General features: G+C 48.2%; 3 protein-coding genes across 10 annotated transcripts in view; 1 reads left to right on the forward strand and 2 right to left on the reverse strand.

Annotated features, from left to right (window-relative positions):
- The window catches only part of YEATS2 (YEATS domain containing 2), a 43,426-nt gene extending 42,568 nt beyond the window's left edge, over positions 1-858 (reverse strand). For all 5 annotated transcript variants that reach the window (XM_052685571.1, XM_052685568.1, XM_052685570.1 and 2 more), the window contains exon 1: positions 621-858. In XM_052685571.1, the coding sequence (XP_052541531.1) occupies positions 621-720 (100 nt within the window). In that variant the 5' untranslated portion in view covers positions 721-858. The remainder of the gene's footprint in view (positions 1-620) is intronic.
- Positions 1-26,223, forward strand: part of PLEKHB2 (pleckstrin homology domain containing B2) — a 418,604-nt gene that overhangs the window by 50,429 nt on the left and 341,952 nt on the right. The gene's annotated exons all lie outside the window — the stretch shown is intronic.
- Positions 1,121-19,301, reverse strand: KLHL24 (kelch like family member 24). Of its 2 annotated transcripts, none has more exons than XM_052685576.1 (7): positions 19,164-19,301; positions 13,513-14,501; positions 9,449-9,633; positions 8,898-9,016; positions 7,676-7,864; positions 7,101-7,289; positions 1,121-6,182 (listed from the first exon to the last, which is right to left on the reverse strand). In XM_052685576.1, the coding sequence occupies exons 2-7, from the start codon at positions 14,430-14,432 to the stop codon at positions 5,982-5,984; spliced, it is 1,803 nt and encodes a 600-aa protein (XP_052541536.1). In that variant the 5' UTR covers positions 14,433-14,501; positions 19,164-19,301; the 3' UTR covers positions 1,121-5,981. The 2 variants fall into 2 exon arrangements, with proteins under 2 accessions (XP_052541536.1, XP_052541537.1); XM_052685577.1 differs by lacking the exon at positions 19,164-19,301 and adding an exon at positions 18,251-18,500.

Genomic DNA, 26,223 nt, shown 5'->3' on the forward strand with positions numbered 1-26,223 from the left:
CGCGACGCACAGCGACATCCACAGCGCTCAGAGCCCCGGCCAGCCTGGCTTCGGGCGTCTGCAGGGATGGGGCACCCACCACATCTCTGGGCAACCCGTGCAGCGCCTCACCACCCATTCGTAAAAAACCACATCCAATCTAAATCTCCCCTCCTTTAGGCTGAAGCCGTTTCCCCTCGTCCTGTCAACCACCACAGACCCCGTTGATGACTCCGTCCCCTCCTTCCTTACGGCCCTCCAGGCACCGCCGGGCCGCCCTCGGCTCTCCTCCCCGCGCCGCTCCGCCCGGCTCCGCCCGTCCTCCCGCAGAGCTTCAGGCCGAGGCCCCGCCCGGCGGAGCGGCACGTGCCTGCCGCAGGGGTCAGCGATGCCCCAGCGAGGAAAAAAGCCTAGAAAAGAGAAACCCAAACCCGGCACGGCCTCAGGTGCCTGCAGCGAGCAGCGCAGCCCGGGGGGACCCGAAAGAGAGAGAAACCAGAAGTGCGCGATTAGGATACAGCCGCGCAGCCCCACACACGCGTGCGTGCGTACGCAGGGCGCGCCGAGGGAGCCCTGTGCCCTCCGCGAGGCAGCCCTGGTGCCGCAGCCCTGTGCCCGCAGCCCCGCTCCCCGCCCCGCACCTGACTGCTCGGCGGCGCGGTGCCGTTTGCTGGGCGGCGCCACCGCGATCTCCTCGTAGTCGGGGTCCTTCTCAGCGAGGGTTCTCCTCACGCCGGACATGGTGCTGCTGGTGGCGGCGCCGCCCCGCGGAGGGGCGCGGCCTTTGTTCCGCCTCGCGCGGAGCTCCGGGCGCCGCCGCTCCCCTCAGGCCGCGGGCGGTGCGGGGCGGGGCGGTGCGGAGCCCACATGCACGCCGCTCCCCTCCCCCCGCCGCGCGCACAAAGCCGCCGCCGCGCTCCTTCGCGCCTTCCTCCCGCTCTCACCCGCCCCGCCCCGCACTCAGCGCCGCCCCGCGCCCCGTCCCGCCGCCCGCCGCAGGGCCGCCATCACCGCGCGCCGCGTCGCAAGGGGAGGAGCCCGCGCAGGCGGACACGGAGCGGCAGGCGGAGTGGGGACACGGCGCCTCCAGCCCCGCCCTCAGCGCCCTTCCCCCGCAGCCCCAACGAGGCACAGGCAGTCGTTCCAAAGGCAGATGTTTATTAGGTACACCGAACTTAAAAAAAAAAAAAAAAAAACCACTTATGCAAGAAATACGCTTAAATGCAATCGGTAAATGTTATTGCAGTGGTGCTACGTTACAGACCGCCTTCCCGCTGTCAGCACAACCGGGGCAGCCCCGCGCGCTGAGGGCTGACCCGAGCTGCCCTGCGCTGAAGCGGACGGCAGAGCAACAAACGCCGCCGTCCCGCGGTTCCGCCCGGCACAGCGCCGCCGTGCTGCGGAAGCATCTTCTGTCCGCGCTCCAAACGCAGGCCGTGCTGCGCTTCTTGCCGGCGGCGGCGGCGTTTCTCTCTCTCCGAAGAACAGCAGCAGCTGGCCCCGACCGAGGCCAGGAGGGGCAATCCGAACTCTTCCCCATGACAGACAAACAGACATGAATTCAAGGCACGGAGATTTTCGAAGTTAACACTTTCTTTGGAACTCAGTACGAAGGAAGCCATAATTACAGTACAGTACCGCATCACTCGTAACAGTGTCACGGTCAAACCCTCAGGCTGCTCACACACAGGTGGGCGCGCACAGACACCTGAGCAGAAAAAAGACCTGTTGCTGTTTGGGGCCGTGCACGTGGGGACAGCCAGCAGCACGTACACAGCACGTGTTCACCGACGGCTTTATTTGCTCTTTCTTGACTGCGGGCCCACATTCAGATAAAGACATTCACGTCACCTCACTGTGATTGAGCCCTAACTGCTTTCAAAGTGGCTTCTGCCATCTTCACTGCTGGCATAAAAAGGTCAGAACAGACCTTTGCCTTTCCTGAGAGCTGCCCCTAGCAGACCTCACTCAAGCATGCACCCTTCCAGGTTAAGGAAGTCAACAAGCACAAAACATTTTTAACGAGTTTCAGGAATTGCAGACCGCAGCCGTGCAGAACAGCCTGCATTCAGCAAGGCCAGTGTAAGGCACAGCCCTGCCCTTTCTTCTGCTGTCCCTCAGCCCATAAGCTTCAATCTGGTCTCTCTTGTGGGGCTGAGCGCACAGCTTCATCTACCCATGAAGGAGAGCTCCTAGCAGAGCTTGGAAGGTGCTTGCAGAAGGAAACTGGGGACTGCAACTGTAGGGGCTACCATAGGATATCTCAACTACTTGAGAAGCTGGAGCAGCCAGCACGGTCCTGCCCCACTTCTCTGTCCAAGTGAGCACCTCCTGTTCCCGTACCATCGGCCTCTCAGACACTGCAGGGTTACAAATCCTGTTTAAAAAGCTTGAGTCAATTATCAAAGGGGTCCATATCAGCATCATTCACATTAAATATATCTGTGCTTCACAGTGGAAATAAGCAGTCTTTCGTGAGAGCTGCACTGGTGCCAATTAAAAAAATGAATCAGTACAACTCAGGACTTATGGTGCTATAAAGAATGCACAGAGCTTAACTCACGGAAGGTACCAGGCCCACACTGGGAAATGAGCTGTCTAATGGTACAAAAAGGAGAGAATCCACAAATGATGCCTATATAGGCACAAGCAACAAGGGAGCCTACAGCCAAACTGACTGACTACCAGGCCACGCTGTATATGCTTGGCAGCTGAGGAACGGGGCACATGGGCTACAGCTACAAACAGGAAGGCACCAGCTGCACCCACGTTTTCCACACAGAACCTGCCCAAAGCCAGGATGACAAAACATTCACTTTCTTCTGAGTTTACATCACATTGCTAAGAAAGGAAGGACGTATCTCATGAACTTTGGAGCAGGACGTAGTGGAAATCAAAATACAGAAGGAAAATATTTAATTTCTTTTTTAAGAGTGGAATACATAATGGATAATTAATAGTTTAACAGAGGGAGATATTAGACAGCTCTTAATATTTGCACCTATTTGCACTTTGGGGAGACGTGATCCCTGTGCCTGCACAGAGTTGGGCTGACAGCACTGCTTTGCTTTGGAGATGCTAAGCCTACAACCATTTATGATGCAAATCTTCTGATTATGGTGGAAGACATTCAAAACTTTCTCCCCTGGCTGATGGAGGAAAAACAAACAAACAAAAAAATCAACTGGCTCAACAACAAACTGCAGTCAGCCAGAGTGCAGACAGGTTTAAGCTTGGACTCCATCTACACCCAGGTGAAGCACATCAGAGAACAGGTGCCTCTGGAAGGCAGCCTCCTAAATAACGTATCCTTCTGCAAACATGGTTCAATCGTTCTCTTCTACCACATCTACAAATACAGTTCTATGAGAGCAGTTCTTAAGTGCAAATCAGACTCAAAAAGCAAGAAGAAAGTGTCTGCTTGTTCTAAGGAAATAACTATATGAATAACTACCATTCTAGCAATGCTCCACACCTACCTGGCTCTGCATACAGGTTCCCAAGAACTGCAACTAGAAGTTTTTTTCTACATCTACATTTCTGCATTTACAAGTTCATTCAACACTTGCAATTTCAAAAATAATAGGTAACGGTATATAATTTGTTAATAAAATACAATGCAACTCTAAACTGAATTTTCAAAACCATAAAAAGCAGTATTTCACTATTTACAGGGTAGTGCAGTATTGTAAACAGACTAAAGGATGCCTATACATAAATGACACTGAATCAGGAACGCTTAAAAACAGTTTAGCATGACAATCAACATCACAAATCTTAATATAAACATGAAGGAAGTCAGAGGAAGGAAGAATATTTTTCAAACTGCAACTCTAATGAAGTGCTCCTATCATTTTTTACATTGTCATTTACAATGATGGCACGAGTTATATACAGTGTTAGTATATCGTATCAGTTACTGGGCAATTACCATTGCTATCAGTGGACCTTATTCACAGGTACTAAAATAACGTTTTTGAACAACACTCGGCGAGCAGACACACAGGAAACTTAGAAAAGAATTCCATTTATATCCAAGTTCTGTGTTAGGTTCCCAAATGGCTTCCTATTTAGGGCAATGTGAATGTACACGGGGCTCATTTCCTAATTACATCATTGATGTGCAGAATTTCGTATTTTATCAATATTCTTTACATATACAAAGCAGTGTTTGGTATTCAGCCACAAACTGAAATGTGTCCTTTCCTGAGGTTGCAAGTTAATGCATCACAAAGTGCAGCTCCCAGTGCTCTTTAAAAGTCACGACCGCATGGCACTGAAAACGATGACTCCCAGTTTGGCACAGCTTCACTGAGGGTCAGAATTTCCATCTCATAAAGAAACAAAGATGGTGAAGAAAGTCCAGCAGAGCAAGCGGCGTTCCAGAGATGGTGCTTGTTTTACCCTCCTGAGTAAGCATGGACACCAGAATGCTGAAGCCAGCTCACCTTGCACAAACCGTATGCTTTTTCTCTGCCCTGGCACTGACCAACCTCCCTGCTGGCTGCTGTCAGAGTTTCTTTGAAAGGGAGTTCCCGAGTTTTCTGGTGACTAATAGGAAATCAGAAGATAGAAAATCCTGCTCATTTTCCAGCTCTCAAGTGCTATTTCAGTTTTCGCGAACTTGTGCCTCAGCTGTACAGCTGCACGATGGGAATAAAGAGACCAAGTGCAGAAATATAAAGAGGACTTAAAAGAAATACCTTTGCTAAGGAAGTCTGGGTTGAAATACACGTGCTTTGCTGGCTACAGAACGAGCCAGGACATGTGATGCGGGAGTTACCCTCTCATGGCTACACGGACAGCTGCACGGCCATTTTTCTAGTGACATGAAGGACCTGCAGAACTCCTCATCTGTGGCCAAGCAGCTTTTGCACTGGTTGAGCTGCGCTGAAGCGATTGTCTGAAGACCAATACTTGGCGGGTAACTGAATCATCTCTTCAGACGACAGATCTCGAAGAGCCATCTGTTTGCTGTAGGATACAGACTGAGTGCCCACCTGCTGCTAGGTCATTCATGGCGCCGTTACGAACAGCAGCAGAACCCGGAGTTCGTTCTTCTTTATCCCTTCAGTAGCTTAGAGGCGCTTCGCAGCGAACAGGGAGCGAACCCAGCAACTTTCAGGCTTCATCTATACTACTTGGGAATTTAAAAACCAGGATTCCACGTTTGTTTCACACAGAAAACCTACACCCCACTAGTCACAAGTTTTCCATGTTATGTAGCCGTGCACTTCTGGTAGGCATTTAACAACACTACGAATGAGGTCCATGGCATTAAGGTACACAGTCCTTGCTGCAGCATGTTGCAGTGGCTCACTAAACAACCAAGATGCTGCTGTTCTTCTTCAGAGAAAAACATTTATCTGATACTTGTCCTATGGAGCTTAAACAGTCTCTTTTTTTTTTTTTTTTTTATGTTTTCACTTTTCCTTTAACTCTCAAACCATGCATGATCTGAAATAAAATCTATTTGGTTAAGCCATGTAATCTGCTTGTGAGAATGCATTGCATATGAATTGTAATCATACGAGCTGGTTTTTTTTGTTTGTTTGCTTTTCTTGACTGAAAGTAATTATCCTGGATAATTCTTTGAGATTTACTTGCCTATGTACTTTTCCAATTAGCAGAATCTGAAACACCTTGTAGGTATCCCTACTTAGGACACAGGCACAAGTGCTTGTGAAGGCACTTTCCCTACAAAGCTTCCAAGATTTAATTACTAAACACACATAGGACAACCATCTGATCACTAGCACAGCACAGTCTGATTACTAGATAGATCTGTAGACAAGAGACCAGTTTAACTTAAATTAACCCTCCTTGCTTTTTTTTTTTTTTTTCCTCTCTCCCCAAAAAGGCACAGGATACAATTTTTTATGACACTTAGGTAGGGAAAGGGCATTTTCCCACTTTTGGATTTATCAATCAGTCTTGCAGCAGACTACTGGATTCGTTCATGCCATCATCTTCTCCTTTTCTTCTTCCCCAAGAAGAAAAAATTACAGTTTAAAGCCCTTTTCATTATACCTATGAATGGTCACACAGCCGTGATACGATACTGGCCTGGGCATGGCTGCTACTCCTGTGATAATGCCCGTTGCAGGATCATAGCAAAGAATAGTGTCTGTGGCTTCACCGTTTTCCCGTCTTCCACCAAGGATATAGATTTTTCCATTACACACAGACATGCCACAATTCTCCTGTTCCAAAATACACAAAGGAATATGTGATTATTTGAAAAAAAGAAATTTCAATTCACGCACGTCCACCCCAGTGAAAGGGCAGCACTGTGACTATTGTTTGTAAACAGGCTGTTCTATACCATTCCCTTCTCAAAGGGCCAATGCAGAAAGCCCAGGGCGTGCAGAAAGCAGTGAACACTCCTACTGAGAGGGCTTTTTCAGGTCCAAGCCTTTACTTTGCATAGCTTGCACAAAGGATACAGTGGAGCACAGCTGAATATTGTGCTCAGAGATGACCATTTACATATCTGAGGTAAGGTAAGGCAAGAGGAAGCAGAGGATTTCAGAAGGACTGCAGCAGGCAGGAAAAAAAAAAAAAGGAACAAGTAGAAGCACTTTGGAGGAGTAAACAAGGGAGAAGGAAAAAAAACAGGTCATGACTAAGAAAACAGAGAAATGACAACACTATGTCTTACTTGCAACAAAGAAAGTAAAATAGGGACCAGAACAGAAAGTAGTAAGAAAATAGGGAAAGACTGGAAAAAGTACAACTCTCAGATGAGGATGTGCAACAAAAAAAATTGATGGATGTCTAGAGTCAATTATAAGAAAATTACTGTCTTCAATTTATATATAAAACATATAACAGGGCTTGACAGAGATCTATTTCTGGACACTTGAAATGTTATCCAGTCTACTGTTACCCTCTTGTTCAACAGTAACTTCTCTCAAAGACTGGGCTGCCTAACAGTGGCTCTCAGCTTAAAACCTGTTAGTTTAGTCTCTTCTCATCTACTATACAGATGAAGAAGTAAAGCAAGAATGGAATCAAGAGACGCAATTTTAAGAGATTTAAATCAGCTTCTATTAATTTCCTCCCAAGATATTCATGTAAATCAACACCTGTCAGACATTTACAGGCCTCGTCGTCTTTACCTGTCTGCTGAACGTGTTCTGTACGTGCATCCAGTAGTCCTCAACTGGATCATAGCAGTATATTGCCTTGGTGAGCCCACCAGCAACATAGATCAGATTGTTTAAAGACACAGCCGTAATGCATCTTTTTGCAATAGGGATAGTTGCACGGAGCAGCCAAGAATTCGTGTCAGGATCATAAGACTGAACCTGAAAACAAACACATGCATTTGAGATTAAAAGCCTGCCCGAGATGAGAGCGTGGCACACCCACAGTTTGTAAGGCGGACAAGAAGGAAGCAATGCCTGGTGGGCAGTGCCTCACCAAGAATATGAAGTCCGTATAAATGTAGGTGTTTTTTGCACAGTCTGTATTCAACACCTTTGTCCAGACAGTTTGGTTTAAGCCTCGCACAGCACATTTCGTGTCCGCGACAGAAACCAAAGTAACAGCATGCTAATAAGCTCCTGTTTCCTGCTACGTATTTTCGTAGCTTTCCAATTCCATGCTCCACCCAAGGCCAATTAAAACAGATCATTTTCAAACCAGCATTTCTCTTTACTGTGGATAGAAGAGACGCGAGCAGTTAAGCGACCTTGTCAGAACACGTGTTGTCGTCAGGACCGCCGCCGATCACAAACAGTTTGCCGACACAGCTGGTGACTGCAGGAGAGCTCACAGCTTCCTTGAGGGGAGCCACCTCTGTCCATCGATTGGAAAACGAATCGTAGCACTCCACGCTGCTGAGGCGGTTCTGCCCATCGTACCCTCCAACGACGTAGACCTAGGCAAAATGGTGAAAACGGCCATCGTTTCCTTTTTAGAGTCATTATTGAACTCAATTATGAAAGAAATGCTGCAGAAATGCTGATTTTTTTTTTTTATTTTTTATTTTTAGGTTTTCGCTTGAAGGGATGCTTCCATAAAAAAAATATACGTATATTACACGGAAGAAGAATGTGGCCTAAAATAATAGTTCCAGCAGTTTCCATTTAGTCACGCATAGAAAGACCATGCAAACAGACACTATAGTAAAACAGAAACAGAACTCCACTATTTGAATGGCACTTACAAAAGCAGGCACTTCTCAGCATTTCGCACGTGAAAGGCCACGTTCAGCAGAAGCTACTGCAGAAGTGCACCTGAACACACCTCTGCTCTTCTGTTTTACTTTTTTCTACTTGTTTACAAAAGTCCTTCCTCTCCGTTTCCTGTGGCATCTCTCATACTTAAGCAGCAGATCTCAGCATTAATTGTGCCCACCCCCCTTCCTCTGCTTGCTGCATCTCTAAAACTTACTGCAACAGACCCCACACAGCCCTTCCCTAAAACTTCCATTAACGGAGTCAGCTGATCCCAACTACTAGTTTCACTTTAAGGCACAAATAAATCTTCATTTCCTTACAGTAACACAGCAGGTTAATTTCACTACAAAACACTAAATAAAAGAACGGAGAGAAGACAAAGCAGTACTGCTTTTCCTTAAAAACAGCATAAATCATTTTGATTTCCAGAGCACTTTTTAAAGTGGGTGAATTCCGATATATCTTTGCCTGCAAAAAAATCCCCAAAACTTGGAGCTAAGACATTCTGATGACAGCTCACAAAAAACACTTTGAGGATTTTCAGTTCCATGGACAGTGAATGACCAATCAAGAGCACAATTCTTTTAATTACTACCTTATTTGAACGTATGAAATACAATTTAATGGGACATGCAACAAGGTAATACTAAACGTGCACGTACATCTTCTCCACTACTTTCTTACACATATGAAACACCCCAGCTGAAGGAATTATAAATGTACTTCTCTTACTTTACCAAGAAGAACAGCCATTTTATGACGCCATCTGCCTTTATTTAAGGAGGCAACTCTGATCCAAATGTTAAGCTGAGAGTTATAAATCCAGACATCCCGACTATTGATTCTTCCACCTTTAAAAACAAAGATACGCCAGTCTGAATAAATTAATGCCAGAATGAGAAATGTCAGCTATCGTCATGCCCCTCTACAGGGGGCAGTGGAATTATACTCTTCATGCTTGCTTGAAGTCAGTGTCAGAGGATTTCAAAACATGAAAACATAGATAAGTTGTTCTACTTCTGTAAACCTCTCTCAGCAAGATGCTGCTATCACATCAGATTATCACGTCAGATCAGAATGCACCTTAATGGCTTTTGCCCATGCTTTTCAGACTTCCTCGAGTGTAACTACCTGGACAAGACACTCAAAACAGGAATCTTAGCTGCTGCTGTGCCTTGGGGAACATTGCTAACATGAGCCGCTTCCCCCTCTTTGATCCATGCACCAAAAGTGGATCACCAACTCAGACGCTCAAATTGGAAGGAATTGCAAGGATTATTCACCTGAAACAAGGATATCATTCCGCAGGGCGCACACTGCATACTCAGATTTGGTAAACTCTGGAAGTTTGGCCAGTGATTTCCATTCTCCTGTTACAGGATCGTAGCACTCGGTGTACGGCAAGTTAAACCCTCCAACTCTTTCACAGCCTCCAACAACAACTATCACCTCAGAATAACCAGTTGACCTAAAAAAGGGAAAACAGAACTCAGATGTAAGAGGTACTTATCTGTACATGGAGGCCAAATAACAACGCCTTCAAAACCTGTTTGGAAAAAAAAGGTCAGAAAATTCAAGACAAAAAAGAAATCAAGAACTCTGAAAGTAAGCATGAGATAGTCTGCAAAGCTTCCATTCTGTTCCACCCTCATTCTCCTTCTGACCTGATGCTTCTGCATTATATGTACTCTGTGTTCACAGTAGTAGAAAAATCCACTGCATTTTAATCCACGTTTGAATGCAGAGAATCAACCATCTTCTACAAGCAAATCGAGTTAGGAATGAATTCCATCCCTTCTCTCCAGTGTATAATTAGGAACGTTCCTCAAAATCCTTTCTCTTCAGGGTTTTAAAAAGAATTTTGCACCAGTACAGTTATTTCAAGGTCTGCTGTGTAATAATCAAGTAAAATAACGTAAGATTTACTTTTAGTAAGCCTCATTGTTGCTTTGTGCTTTAACTTTGATCCTCATGAGTAGAGAGATCCCATTCATAACACTGCTGAGTATCCCTCTGTCTGAAAACAGAAAAAGCCACCCTGCTTTATGACTGCATTTGAGCTAAAACTTGTATGGGCTGCACCCAGATTTCCTAATATTTGAAGTCATGCATACGTATATTAGCTTATAAATCCTGATGACAATTTCCCTGCTTTGAAGCATCACAAATAAAACCATTTAGCTCATCTACCTCCTTGTCACCATACATAAAATACACCCTTCTATCTTACACAAAGGCAAAGGCACTGAAAAGGCACCGTAAGAAAGATTACACAGTGAAGAATTGCATCTGTGGAGGCACTTTACACACCTGAACTAGACAGGAGAACACTTTTCTGCTGCTCAGCTTTGAAGCGATGTTGATTCTTGGTTTCTGTGTATTTATTTGAAGTATTCATTTTAAAGAGAAACAGCTCTGAAAGGAATCTCTCGAAAGGTAGGAGAGGAAAACCTTCTGTACCTCTAAGGCAGTACCCACGGAAATGAAAGTTTTCTTAAGAGCAAGTTATTAATCTCACAACCTGCCCAGAGGCAAGCCTAGGTATCTACTAACTGCACGCTGAAAACGTGTTTGTCTGCAGATTACTTTTTAGATTAGAACCAAGCCCTCTATTTACTGGAAAGCTTACTGTACTGAAGTGTCAACATTTACTTTCAAATCAGCTGAACAAAAAATCTTGGATTGAAGAGGGCTAGTTATGAGAGCTGTGCTCCTCAAAGGGGATATTAGTTTAGTACAACATTTTAAATCCAAAGAAAAAGAAATATCCTACGTAGCTTTAGCACCTACGTAGCCATACGCTTTCTTCAATTAAGAAATATTTACTCTGTGCCATTTTCCTTGAACAAGTCTTGCACTGTAGAGGTTTTAAAGTTAGTTCTAAATGAACTAACAATATCTGTGAATGGAAGTTAGAAGCTGCTGCAGCTCCCAGATAGAATGTGAAGCAGGGGTACAGGGGGTCCTCCTGACAGCCCTCAAAGGAAACAGCATGAACAGAAGAACAGAGGTGAGCTGGAAGTCCCAGGGGAGACCCTCCAGTTGTGAGGAGGTGAGAGAATGGACAAAGGGGAATGGAAACAGCTGACAGCATCACATTATCCAGAGCACTCCTAAAGCCGCTTTCCAAGGGGTCCCGAGCTGCACGCAGCCCTTTGGCCTCGGGGACAGTGCCAAGCACCACCACTGTCAGCTGCACTAAAGAACCTCCAGTAATTCAAAGAGATTCCATTCAAAACCACCTTAGGTGTGTGGGAGACTGCATGTCTCCTGCAAGTATAGCTCCTCCTGGGTACTGACTTGTGTAGTGAATGGGAAGACAGAAATGTCAAGTGAAATCAAAAGTCACCTCTTTTGAGCCACCCACCTTCTTTGAACACATTTCTGTAAGTAGCCAAAAAAGATGCGTCAAAAGGTTTGTAACTGGAGCAACTTCTTACCAGTTAAAGAGAACGTTCAGGAATCAGACAGCTTCAGAGGAACTGAGCGATAAAGGAATTCATGGGAACACGAAAATCTAAAGATAATTTGAACCACAGAACAGCAAGAGTCCAGTCGGTAGCTTTTTTTGTTTTTAGTTTTGTTTTGCACTTGGAAATTTGCTATTGCTCACTGCTTGAGCAGTGCTCACAGACCTGCTGTGCACACAGCCAGCAGGGGACAAGAGAAATCCAGCCTTAACGTGTCACTATGTCACTGCAGGTGCACAACTGCACAGGACCCCCAGCGAGACCTCCCGTGTCTGTCAGCAGCATCTAGAGGCACACAGCACTGAAGCGAGCTGCTCACCCCATGTTTTGCACTGTGTGCCTCAGGTACCTCCTCACTGACCTCCAAAAAAAAAAAAAAAAAGATTAAAAGAAAAAAAAGAAACTGTGGAAAAAAAAATCTACGCTGTTTTTTGTTTTTTTTTTTTTAAAAAAAAATGAGCAGACCACACTGTAACTGCATACATGTCCATACAAGGAATCGTATGCTGTTTCCATAAGTTTCAGGCAAAATGCTTGCTTGGGAGATTCTGATGCTACTGCCTATTTCCTTTTAGAAAGAGTTTATATTAAAAAAGGAATTGGAAGAAGTCCAAGAAAGAAAAGATTTCTCCAGTGTCATCCACTCCTCAAATCTCCAAGAAATGCCCAGAAAAGCTGGGATGAAAACAAGGGCAAGGGGAGACCTGGTAACTGTTTTAAAACATCACCTCTTTTTGCTATAGGCAACCGAAACAAATTGGCAAACAAACAGGCAGAAACAAATGACAAAGAACTATTCCACAAATGTAATCTAGAAAAGGGGAAATAATTCCTGCTGGGAGGCCAGCCAGCTTTTTCTCTCTTAATGACTTCTCTCACTCCTGCCTACTCAGATTCATGCTGCTGCTTATTAGGCCTAGCAGGAAGAAACACGAGGCAGCCTGAAATCACCTGCATTAGGCAAGGTATGGCATTTACAAACTGGAATGCTACAGACACTGCCACAGCTCCCTCAGACCGACTCAGGGAACTCCTCACAAACCAGCATTCCCAGCTCCTGATCTTCAGTGAACCAAGAGCTCCAGGCCCTCCATGGCGCTGCACAGCTTTAAAAAGCCAACAGCGGGGCTGCAAGGGGCTCATAGAGAGCATCACCTTCTCACAGCACCTGATTTAAGACTGCAGTTTAAATCAGCTGGAGGTAATGACAAACCATCGTGCCAACTACGTGTAGAGGTAAGGCTTTTACTGGGAAAATGCTTGGGCTGGGGGAAAGGTCATAACACCAGCAGCCGTTAATTGCGTTCCCCTCGCAAATTCAGTCACCGTTTGTATTTCTGTAACACACCATTAAGCAGCAGTAATTCTGGATTATTAAAATGTCATGGAGTAAGCATGAAATATTTCAGGAACTGTTTCATAATTTTTTAAAAAGGAAAGATATCATGTCTTTATAGTTAACAATCTGTTGTTCTGTTGTCTACTGCAATTTTTTAAAGCATTTTACAGTGTAACAAGTAAATCTTCTGCATATGTATCCCCATCCATATTGTCTGCACCACAATGCACACTTATGTGACTACTGTAAAAAAAAAAAAAAGGAAAAAATGTCAGAAAATGGAATTGCTTACTTGCTGCAGCATAGCAAGTTGATTTCAAGATGCTGCCACTGCATGAAATAAGACAAAAATATTTCACTTGCAACATAGAATACCTTCATTTATCTGTAAAATATTGCCTTGTTTCTATTTTCTAGGCACACGTGGGGAAGCACACAGGTATAAATGCAGTGCTCCAGAATGCAGACCAAGATCAAAATCAAATAAATCTTTTCTAGGAGAGTGTATCAAATCATATAAAATAAACTACTCTCTCACCTGCGTGGCCGAGTCCTGGGAGACATCATCTCATTGCCAAGGATATGGTACCTCCTGGCCTCGTGCAGCAGCTGGTAGCACTCTGGGGAATTCTGTATCAGCTGGTCCACTTCCACGGTCTGAACGAAGTAGTTGGGGTGTAACAGCGGGAGCCTGACGTGCGTCAGCAGCTCGTGTAACACCGGCCTTCGCAGCTCGACCGCCCGGTACACCCAGCGCATGACGGCCTCGAACACCATCTCTTCCTTGGTGATCACCAGTTCATCGCTGCAGATGTAATCTATAAGCTCATCTTTGCCCAGCTCGAGGAACTCTTCGTGCTGGGACACATCCTCAAACGTCTGCAGTGCAAAATTCCGGCACTTGGTGAACAGCGTCTTGAGCGAGTGCGTGTCTGCGAAGCGCTGGATGCCCAGGCAATTGCAAGGGTCCAGCTGTTCTTCCAGGAACTTGGCACAGGCATCGCGCAGAACGCTGATCTGAAAGAGGCTCGATGTTTCAAAGAGATACTGCACGTTCTCCGTAGTGATTTTCACCTTGCCAGTGTACACATACTGCAAGAAGCAGTCCATAGCTTCAGCTAGAATGCCGTTGATCTCCACCAGCATCTCCCTGCTTTCCCGGTGGTCGTTGCAAAACATGGCTCTGAAGTAGCTGCTGCAGGCTGAGAGCACCGCGCGGTGGCAGGGAAACTCCCGGCCCTCCACACAGATGATGACATCCGTGAACAGCCGGCTGTCTCGGAACTCATTGAAGATCTGCAGAATGCTTTCAGCGTGCGACGATCCCGAGGAGAAGTCAAAAAACTCAGGGCCTGACAACGACTTTGGGTCCATTTCAAAAACTTTCCGCTTGGTTGCAGGGGAATCTCGTATCCCACTATCCTCTCTATTCAGTCTGCGTCCCAATATTAGTACCATTGTTACATCAGTTGGCTATAGAGTCATTGAGAAAAGTTGGCCGAGTTTCTTCTCCGCAGATGCTACGGTCTGAAAAATGAAAAACACTTCAGCAGTCAGTCTGATACCTGCTTCGCTTCATCACCGCAAACAGCCAAGATGCCCATGGGGACACACAGTCAGTGCAGCTTTCCACCTTTACCAGGGCTGACCCCGCAGCTCACAGCAAGTGACCTTGCGCAGCGCAAGGCAGCGCCACCTGTCCACGTTAAACACAAAGCGTTCTCCGTGTGCTATGTGTACACTATACATAGAACAGGGGTCAGGCCTGACAAATTCTGAACACTCCAGCATCGCTAGCATAGGATTAGAACTCAACGTAAGTGAAATGGGAGCTCAGCTTCAGCAGATTGCTTTACTGACACAAACCAAGGGCTCTCCTGCACAAAGCTCCAGAGCTTGGGCTCTTCTGGCTTTTGGAGCCTTTGTATAACGCTGTAATCAAACTAATCAAAAGGTTGGGGGAGAAAAAAAAAAAAAGAAACTTGCAATATGTAAATTGAGTTGAGATAAATTACTCCTTCACCTGTTATCACAAATACCGTAACACTTACACTGCCAGTGGTTAACAGCCATCAGTTATCTCAATGAACAGCTTTGACCACTGTTTTCACTTTTCCACTCCCCATATCTAGAAACTAGTTCACTAATAACCTAAGCTGGAATTAATAATGAATGTAGGCTGTTAAAACAGAACTGCAAAACAGAATAGAGAATGACATTTGTGTAAAAGCTACTGAACCTAAAAATCAAGGGAATTTTACTGAGGAAAGAAATTTTCTGTTCTCCAAAGAACTACAATTACTAGCAAAAACACTGCCTTCTTTTTGGTTTTAAATACACAGTGCACAACAACCCTCCCAGTACAGATTATTAAAGTGCTGGAGTAGCAAAAATAATCAAATGCTAGTAAACACCAAAACTAAAATTTTTAGATGAAGCAAACACAACAGAGCGTGCAGATCCTGGATATTAGAGGCGATGTGGTCAGTGGGTCTGGCAGCAATACGGCTCACCAGCACTCCTGGACTTGGAACTGAACTGGATGGCTGTCCAGCAGAACTCCACACCAGCAGAGAGCTGGGCAGAGCAGCCCAAGGCTCTCACACGGACACCATCCCACATGCAGGTACTTCCCATGTGCATGTCTAGGAGAACGTGCCCTGAATTATTTTAAAGCTCACAGATTTTTTTTTTCCCTGCAAATACTTGAGGAGGTGCTTTGGTTTCCCTTGTTCCCAATGTAGAGTCAGTAAACATCAGTTCCTAACACAGCTTAGATTTCCTGACACGCTTGCATGTTCAGAGCTGCAATTACCCCATCCAAATCTGCCCGCACCGCTGCTTACTACAGAGCACAACCAGCCATTCTTTCCTACCTTAAATAAACACAGCACCTTTAAAAGGCACCACCTCTGCAAGGACCAGGGAGGTGTGAGATACGTCTAAACCTTCCATATGAACTCCTTCACACACATTTACAGGGCAGATTGTCGGTGTACTCCTTTATCCTACAGAACAGTTCATTCAATCCAAATTAAAATGGGCTCAGTTGTCACTGCACTGTCTGAAAAACACTGCTGCAATGGGCACATCTAGCAAAATCTCTCTGAGGCAACCAGCTAACGAGGCATCATTAAGGCAGCCTGATCTGTAACAGATATTCTGTCCGAGGAATTTATTTCCCAACCATTCTGCCCGGAATGACGCAGCCCACATAAAAACCAAGAACAACAACAGCCATCACCACCTCCACGGCTGTGCTGCCAGCACCCAGCTTTGTCTGCAGTCAATTCCATACTACTCAGCACGGGAACCTGGGCAGAAGTGAAGCGATTGCAGTAGAAAAGGGAAACGTAACAAAGAAAATCTAAATATAAACCCTAAAAGATTGATTCTGGTGGCACGGCTTTAGATTGCTGTTTCGTTCAAGTTAATGGAGAGTCTCCAAAACAAAGCAGGTCTTTAGTTAGAACTGGGACACCAGCAGACTTCGAGAGGGGGAAGGAAACTATGACTGTTAAACAAGAGCTGGGCTTTTTCTTCTGTGAGGAGTTAAAGGCTTACAAAGATACTGCATGATGCAATCACCAACAAATGAAAATAAGGCCTTTGGGCTAAGACAGCTCACTGGAGGAAGCACTGCCTTCCTTATACTTGAAACTAGGAATAGCACCAAATTATTGGTCACCAAACAATTTGTGTATTTTTTTTTTTAGTGTCCCAACGGTTTAAAGAAATGGAAGACTAAAAAAAAAAAAATCCACAGAGCAAAACCTACTCCAGGGGCTAAATACTGCAATGTCACAAACAAGACACAATGAAGAAAAAAAAAATAAACTCCAATGAAGAAATTACTGCTTTCATTATAAGATTTAATTCCAGTCCAGTCACTTCTGTACATTTGCTGAAGCACATATTTACGTAAGACCACCACCAGTACTTGTAGGGAGCTTATGAGCAGAAAGAGGACTGACTTCTTACACAGCCCAATAGTGACAGGACAAGGACAAATGGCTTTGAAAAAAAAAAAAAAAAAAAAAAGAAGGGAAATTTAGGTTAGATGTTAGATGCCGGTCAGAGGATGCCCTAGGCAGCCTGAGCTGGTGGGAAGTGTTCATGCCCATGGCAGGGGGGTTTAAACCACGTGATCTTTAATGTCCCTTCCAACCTAAGCCATTCTATGACTCCGCAACACTGTCATATTGGAGCTCCATCAGACACACGTATGCTTTTCTTGCATTCCTTGCTCTGTATGTCTTAAATGGACAAAATGCACCAGACTGCTTGCCTGAGTAAATGGCAGCAAAGAAGGAGCTTAAACAAGCCACAGAGACTATGTATTCAAACACACTGCCTCCGACACGGATGCTGCCACACACACCTCCAAGTTCAGCTGGCTCACCAACAGGCAATTCCTCTGCCTCCTCACTGCCTGGAGGCTCTGCTGCACCAGAGGTTCCTCAAAAACATCCCCTAGCTGAAGCCCTAATCCAAAAACCACCAGGTCCGTAGAACCTCTGCCATGACACCTTGTATCAGTGAGGTTCCTGTACAAACAGCTTCACACTGCACTCAACTCCTCCTTCCCCTGCTGCATTATCACAGAATAGCCTGGGTTGAAAAGGACCACAGTGACCACGTAGTTCCAACTACGTGCAGGGTCACCAACCAGCAGACCAGGCTGCCCAGAGCCTGGCCTTGAATGCCTCCAGAGATGGGGCACCCACAACTTCCTTGGGCAACCTGTTCCAGTGCATCAGCACCCTTGAACCATTATGCCCCTTTTCACCCCCAGCTCTGTCAACTACCAGCTTGCTGGCAGTGTTTCCTTTTCTCACAGAACTAAGCGGCTCCATGCGCAGAAGGGACGGAGAGCAGCAGCAGCTCCGTGCAGCCAGCTAGCAGCGAGGCTCCCAGCAGCGGCACCACCATGCTCCCACAGGGTGCAGTCCTGGGAGCCGCTGAGGCCGAGTGCTGCTGCACAGGAGGCAGCTCCCACCCCACGCCCATCACCTCCATGCCGGTCCCTCGGCACGGCTGGGACACAGCCGCCTGCACAGGCAGAGCCGGCACAGCCCCAGGGATGGCAGGCCGCCTAGCCCACAGCGCAGGGTGGAGGAAGAGGCACAAGCTTTCCTTCCACCAATACCAAACACAGCGTCTTTTCTTCCTTCTTCACCACACAGCAAAATAAAGCTTTTTGTTTTAAGGGAGCGTTTGCCGTTGGCTTAATAGGAGTGTCAGAACGATGGAAGCCTCCCGATAAACAGCAATACCTCAGCTATAAGAATCCAAAGCTGACTGATGAGGTACGGTTAGCGGTACTGAAGAAGTGTTTTGTTACAAACGTCAGCAACGCCAAGATTCGGCAATAAACAAGGCTGTGACACATGGCGAGCCGGAGAGCCCTCAAAAATCGCCCGGCAAAAACAGGAACTGATTTGGACGTGAGACTCACGATTAATTGAGGCCCGAAATACCCCAAACCGAGAGGCAGAAATAAAAACAAACAAAACCCTTCAGCACGTGCGCGGCGTTCGGGCGCGCCCTGCGCGGGGGAGGTCAGCCCGGTCAGCGCGGCCGGCCGCGCACGGACCGTGCGTAGCGGCGCCAGTGCGGGCACACGGCGCCCGCAGCCGGGGAGCGCGCGGGGAGCGCGAGCACGAACGGGCCCGGAAGCGCGGGCCGCTCTCGGCGCACGCCGCCACCTTCCTGTTTACACGGCCGAGCCGCCGCCCTTTGTCCCCGCGCGGGGCCGTAACTGCGGAGCCCGGAGCGCCGCAGGGCCCAGCCGTGCGCCCCTCAGCCGCGCCCCGGACCCTCGCGCGACCCTATGCGCAAGCGCGCCACCGCCACGCCGTCCCGAGACCGCCGCGCGCACGCGCGCCCTCCAGCTCACCTTCACCCCGCGCCGCACGGCTCCGCCCCCCCGCCCGCAGCCCAATCTGCGCCGCCGGGCTCCAACGCGCCGCCGCCCGGGGGAGCGGAGGGGAGCGGGGAGACGCGGGGTTACGAAACGGCGGTCGACCCCGGACCGCTGCGAAAGGCCGGCCGGCCCCGCCGTCCGCAGGCGTAGCGGAGGCACGAAGCTCCCAGCGGGACCCGGCGGCGGAGCTCCACCGCGCGCTTCCCCGCCGCCCCGCGGTCCCGCCCGCCGTTCGCCCTCCCGCCGCTCTGCACTGTTCTCACCCTCCGGGTTTCGGTGCCACCCGCAGCCGCGCAGGGGCCGGGCCGGGATCTCCGCGCGCCGCCACCGTCCGCTGCCCGGCTCGGCGCGGAGCTCTCGGGTGCTGCCGGACGCCGCGAGCGCCGCTCAAAACAAAGGGGCCGGGCGGGCACGTGACCCGCGGCACGTGACGGCGGCGCTGGGAGCTGTAGTCCGGCGCGGCGCTCGCTGCGCGGCCCTCGGAGCGGCCGCTCCCCGCACGGAGGCGCGCTGTGCCCCGCAGCGCCGCTGAGCCGCCCGGCTCCTCGCCCCGCGGCCCGGCTGTTCGCGGGATGTGCGCTATTTCTGCTCCGCCCTTCGGCGAAAGAACTCTCGCGAAGCCGCGGCGCCCGGCGGTGAGGCGAGGCCAGGGACGTGCGGGGCTAAGTTAAGCTCGTTATCGGGCACCGAGCGAGGCCCTGTGCGACGCCAGGAGCGATGCGGCCGGTCGCTCTTCCTCGAAGGCTCCCCACTGCTCCCATCCAGCAGTGCTGCCTGCCGCCGGGACGCTGTGGCCGCATGAGCAGCAAAACAGAATCGGGTGGAGGCTGCCACCCTCCCCACGTCCCCGTCCAGGTGCACCACCGTAACCAAAGTAGAAATAGTAACAAGCTGAAGTTCCTATTACAAAAGCGACATCAGATCTTAAAAGCATATGGCCTAAGGAACAATGTGGCTCCAAAAAACACATGGCCTGAAGCAAATGTTTTGCTTAAAATAGACCCTCCTGCCTGGCGTGCCCTTCTGACCGCTGGGACTGGGCCGGCCCTGCCCCGCTCAGCTCAGAAACAGGAGAGATTAAGGGGCAATGGTGGGCAGGGAGGAACAGGTGCCCTGGGATGGCCCAAGGAACTACGACTAAACTGCACGTGGCAAGGGTACTGAGTGTGAAAAGGGCAAATGGAGCGCTTAAAATGAAAATAATAATTAAAAACTCGGTTGGGCAATCGGTGGCTTCATAACTCGCTCATAATGCAGCCGAGCGCTTCCAGCCCCGAGGGCCGGCACCAGCAGAGATGGAGGGCAGGAGGCTGTGCTGTGTGGGTCACCCACAGGGCTGGACCTCCGCTGCTCCAGGCACAGCAGCGTGCTGCGGGGAGGTTGAAGCCAATTATTAAAGATGGCTAATTTCTGTAAAGCTGTGTTAATACTTTCTTAGCGGTATAAATCGATTGTTTGGCATTTCAGTATTTTCAGAAGAGGTCAGGGATGTTGCTGTCTCCAGCCAGCCTTAGGAAGGCTCTCAGCTAAAATTAGAAGCGCACGCCCAGCAGCATCCCTGTGTTTTTCTGGTGGTGCTGAGTCTGAGTCCCAGCATCGCCAGGCGCTCTCACACACAGCTCAGCAATGCCACCTAAACGGGTCAGCGCATTCCTCCCGCTGAAGGCGTTCACTATTTTAAGAAGCCATGTGCCGGCATGGCCCTGAGAATTTTCCGCTCCTGTGCGAGTGCCTTTGCTCCCTACCAGGTATTCAGAAAATTAAGCAAAGCCCAGACAGCTCCCAGGTGATTAATGCACACGGAACACAAAGACCAAAGAAAATCCACGTTTTCTTTTGGTCATTATTGGCTGTGAGGGACAGTTGTTGACAAGGGCAGCCTGAGGAAGGCTGTGACATCAGAGAGCCCACGTGCAGGCTGGGGTTCTATGGGAATGAGGAGTGAAGGCAGACAGGAAAGCTGGAGGCTCCTGGTCCACGCCAGCCCTGCTTTACCTCTCCTCCCAGCAGCCACTCACTCCTAAGAGCCTCAAAACAAGGCCCATGGGAACAGTCTTCCCATGCAGAAAGCAGGTGTCTGCTTTTTCCACCCAGTATCTCCCATCTCCCAGGCCTGGGAGAAGGCTATGGGAGTGGAATCCCAAAGCTGAAAAGAACAAGCATTGCATCACTGCTGCTATAAACACTGAACTATTTCCTTTTTACAGCCATTACAGCACCAAGAGAGCATGAAAACAATGCCTAACCCGGCAAGACAGGGACTTGCTGGGGTTTGTCTGGAGCTTCCCTTTAGGGAGAAGCAAAGAAACGGCGTTGTCTGAGCTCCTTTTAGCCGCACAGGGCAAGACCTGAGGGGCTGTTGTTGCAGAACAGGCAGACAGATAGCACCTATAACCACCAACCAAGCACAGGCACGAGGCCGTACCTGCAGCACAGAGCCCGAGCTCACATGGCAGTGTGCTGCAGTGCCTGCTGGACCACCACGGCCCGACCGCAGCCATCGCACCCCCTCCACGGCCAGCTGTTCTTGTGCACTCATTTCTGCACCACACGCCTTCCCTCGTGCCATGCTGCTGCAGACACCAGACAGCAGAGCTCCAGCTTTGCCCTCCAGCCACACTTAGCCACTCTATTTTAAACCATTTGCCAGTACCAGGACCAGTTAACAGGCAGGGCACCATTTCATCTCTGAGTCCTTCAGGCACTTCACAAGTTAAATAATTTATTTCTTCAGCCCAAGTAACTGCAAAGAGCTTTGTCTGTCAGTGAAGCAGAAGGTAAGGCAGGCCTCAAGCAAACATGATTTTTGAGGCCCACGTGCCCGGTCTGAAGGCAGCGGCTGCCCTGCTGGGATGGACAGGGGGATGTGGAAACAACTGTCGTATGGATGCAGCTGCTTCAGAACAGCACGTGAAATCCCCCCCGGATCAACGCCTGCTCGCCCGTCCTTTGTAAACAAGGCTCTGGGCACCTGTTCTGAGGCTGAAAATAGGACTGCTGCTGGGCCTGAGATACCCCTAAAGGAGACGGCCATGTGCCGCTCCGCCATGGCTCCCACCTGCTCACAGCGCTGTGCCAGCCGAGGCCGTGCTGCTGGGCTGAGGGCTTCCCATGGAGACAGGAGGGAAGATGCTATCAGAGTCATCATAAGGAGAACACCTTAATGAAGGTCTGCAGATTCCAGCCAGCAGCTAAATCAACACCTTGTTTTGCCAAGAAAATGTTGTGAAATCTGTGGCTTATGCTTTGATCCCAAGCCTTCCCTACCCACCTATTTGTGAGCAGGATCATTAGACAGAAAAGACCATAAAACTCAGATCGGTCAGGTGGGAGCTGCCAATAATAAACAGTGTCACGTTGCAGGGCCAACAGCTGAATCTTGAGGGAAGAGTGGAAGGTGTAAACTACCACATGTGGTATGAATGCCTTCTGAGCCTTCTGGATTTAACGCTTGTATGTAGGAGATGTTATTTGGTGTTTTAAAAAGGGGAGGAGAAATTAAATGAGGAACAAGTTGTTACGGTAGACAGGAAGCAATAAAAAGGCAAATACGTCTTATTTCTTTAGAGGCTTATGTTCATGCTATTTATGTATTTTTTCCTATAACAAACCTAACATCCATCTTTCCTCTAGCACTGAAGCCCACTGACAAGAATATGAGTTCCTCTGGCTACATCTTTCCCTGGGACAGGAATCACAGAAACGGAAAAACGCATAATGAGAATTGTCCATTTTCTTTTTGGTGGGAAAATCACATTTTTTTAAAGTAATTACTGATTGGCAGAGACAAACAAACAAACAACCTACAGTAGCGTTCCTAAGGTTAAGCGGTACAATTAGCAGACAGACGCTCCGTTACCTGTTCTCCGCAGCCCCAGGCAGCCGGCCGCCCCTCGCCCTGCCCGCAGCCCCTCGCCCGCTGCCACTCGCTCCTGCCGCTCGAAGCTCTGCCCGGCTCCTCCTCCTGGCCCGGCACCAGCCTGCCCGAGGACCTGTCACTATTTCCAAACCTGAAGCGTTGTTGCTCGCCCAGCCTCGCGCTGCTGTCCCAATGCCCTACATTCCAGACAGCTGCCCTGATGCATCGCACAGCCCCGACTTGACAGCTCTCGAGGAGCTTTTGCAGCAGCCCCACGGCTCCTGGCAGGCCAGCAGCACAGCGTGCCAGGCTCGGGGCACGGCAGGGCTGCAGGCCTCGGGCTGCCACCGTGCTCCTCAGCCTGCACGAGCCGTCCTGTGAGGTTGGGTTGGCTCAGAGGGGCCCAGCCATGGGGCTCCGGCCGTGCTGCTCCAAGCACACCGTGCAGCAGCAGGATGCCCAGCTGCGGGGCAGGTGCTGGGATCATTCTGCTGCTAGGAATCTCACAGGCAGAAAGCACAGCTCTGTTATGCCAAGACTGCTCTCACCAGCTTCAAAGCCTAGCCACCAACGTGCTCCTAGTGTATGCCTTCAGATCCATTCTGCAGGCAGCTGAATAATTTCCAGCCGTCCTCAGGAAACACTGCAGCTCCTTCAGCACTTCCACTTTTTATTTTTCACATCACTGCACTTCGTGCAATGTCTATTTGCATAAGGACATGAACAATTAACCTTTACTGCTTCTAAATTTAGGTCATTCATATTTCAATTAATTAAAATGCAGTAACAGTTCTTACTACTGGCAATAATTAGGAAGATGTGCATTTCCATAACATAACTTGTGCTCAGAGTGGTAATTTTTCCATCCCTCGACTACTTTGCTAGCAACCCAACACCTCAATCCCTGCTGAGACCCCTCCATGTGTAACTGGTGCTGAAAGCTGCCCAGCAACCTAAAGAACAATATCACATAAGCTGAGATTTCTTGCAGAAGAGACAATGAGGACATCCTGATGAAAAAAAAAACAACAAAAAAGCAAACCCAAAATGAGCATGAAGCTTCAACTGCTGTAACAGTGATGCAGAACATTATAATTGATATTTTTATATGAATATGAGAGTTCATCAGGCATTCACCATTCTCCTCACCATCAGGCTGAACGTTTAAACCACAGCTGTAAGCCAAACAGAACTGCTCTGGGGGCACATCATAACTGGAAATGAGACAGATTCTGCCCTTGTGCAGGACAGCACGTGTGGGCTGCACTACGTTGGACTTTGACAAAAGATTACATATTTACTTACTGAAAGTATGCAAATTTCTGCTTCCTTCAGCAGGTGGCTAACAGGCAGCAGAGTGATTATGCCAGAGTGATTATGCCAGAGTGATTATGCCAGAGAAGGAGACCCAATGATTAATTACACAAATTTTGTTTCTCCAGTGAAAAGCACTCGTGTTCCAACGGTAGTAATAATTGGTAACTGCATCCTTATTTTTGGCCCTCGTCAGCTAGCAGCTCCCTTTCCCTGTCGTTGTCTGTGGTGAGAAATCTCATTTGGCTTCATCATGTTTAGATTTGGCTTCACCTGCACATTGTTTTTTGCTTTGTGTCCATGGGGGATTCCAGTCTGATGCTCCTGGCCCTGCCAGGGGTGCAGAAGAAGCCCGAGGCTGGGCTGGACGTGGTCAGAAGGGCAGGCTGCAGTTCTGAGCCTTCAGAGCACGCAGATCACTGCGCTAGCTTTTCTTCTTAAGGCCCTCCCAAATAGCACACCAAAGTTTTTACAACCTGAGGAGGAAATCCATGATACAAACCAGCAAAAATCCATCACAAGGAAGGTAAGGACCATGCTGACTGTGGGGCCAGGGTTTCCAAGCTTTGGGCAGTCCAAAACCCAAAGCAAAATTCAGTCACGGTTGTGGAGCTTCACTCACAGTGTGAGCTCATCAGTTAGGTATGTGTGCACAGAAGTGGCTGAGATTGACAAGCCTTCATGAAAAATAAAAGTCAGCACTGCTTTACACTTCAGTAAAACCTGAAAGTGGACTTGTTTCCCTTGCTTTCTGACCGTGCTGTCACCATTTCACAGGGCTGCTTAACATATTGTCTGAATGGATCCAAGAACTGAAGTTTGGGTCCCACCGATGTCCTTCCTGCCCATTATAGCATCAAGCACACAGTGTAACACAGAGCTCCATATAATTCACTATAAATGGCAGTTTCCTTCATTTCCCAGCCCTTCCTATGCGGGACTGCTCTCCTTCATTTCAAATGCTCCTTAGGTGGATGCGTTCTTATCAAGCTGTAACACAGGATGCTGATCTACAGCACAGTTGCTTTGTTTGGGGGCCGGTTCTTACCTCGGCACTCTGGACATCAGGGCCTGTCTGCAGCAGCAGATGGAAGGCATCAAGAAATACGAGATCAAAATATCACTAAAGACAGCAGGCTTCTACTTATTCTAGTGTGACCACAGTTTCTTTGGTCCTCTTGCAGGGATCAAAGGTGTAATTGACTTAGAGGGAGAATTATTTGTGCGCAAATGGCCATTAACTAATAACACAGAGAAGATGCTCTTAAATTCCAATGGGCAGCATAGCAGGCAGCACTAGGCAAGTGTCCCAAGCATCTTGCTACTTACATAAAATAAAGCACGAGGGAATCTGATGCTGATGACAAAACCTCTTTGTGAGTAACACCGGCAGAGCATTTTTGAGATAAATACAGGACTAAGTTGTAAGCAAATGGGACACTTCTTTTTCAAGAGAAACTACAGGGACTGGAAATAACAGCTGCAATTCTGTTTCAGAGACTGGGTATCCTGAGAGTGAAAAGAGGAAGCTCTTGCCTGTTCTCTTTAAAAACCTGCAAACCTGCAGTAGTCTAAGCTACTTGTTGAGGAAAGAAGGTCCTTCTTCCAGAGAGAAGGAAAAGACTACTGTGAATGGGGAAGGATGGTTGTGGCACTCGCTAGCAACCTCAGATCTACTGCATTTCTTATGAGTCTTACCTTTCGCTCCATCCCTAGTCTCCAGTCCTTCCAGTTTCATTTGGGTGCATCTCGTCTTGGGCTATGAGGTCTTAAAATACAGTGTTAAGTGATGCCTCAGCTTGTTGTGCCTGCAGCTTTGGGAGTGGCCGTAGTGCACCCCCAGACTGCAATTCAACTTCTTCAAGTAGAATAACCACTTTATTTAAACAGTAGCCTCCTTCCACCACTCCCTCAAAAGCCTGTGAGAAGGGGATAAAAGACTTCTCAAGTTTAATTGGCCATTGACACGTGAGGGTTAACCATCCTGACCTCTACAGCCAACAGCACAGGGGAACAGTACGATTAGGACAACAGCCAGACTTCGGCTACTACACCCATATAAACTGGTATTTACTCTTTGATCTGCTGGCACATCTCTTCCACACAAGGTAAAAGCTCAGTTTGGAGTCACTCAGCCTTGGCACAAGGCA

This window comes from Tympanuchus pallidicinctus, unplaced genomic scaffold (genome assembly GCF_026119805.1).
Source record: "Tympanuchus pallidicinctus isolate F22 unplaced genomic scaffold, pur_lepc_1.0 scaffold22, whole genome shotgun sequence".
Classification (NCBI taxonomy): Eukaryota; Metazoa; Chordata; class Aves; order Galliformes; family Phasianidae; genus Tympanuchus; species Tympanuchus pallidicinctus.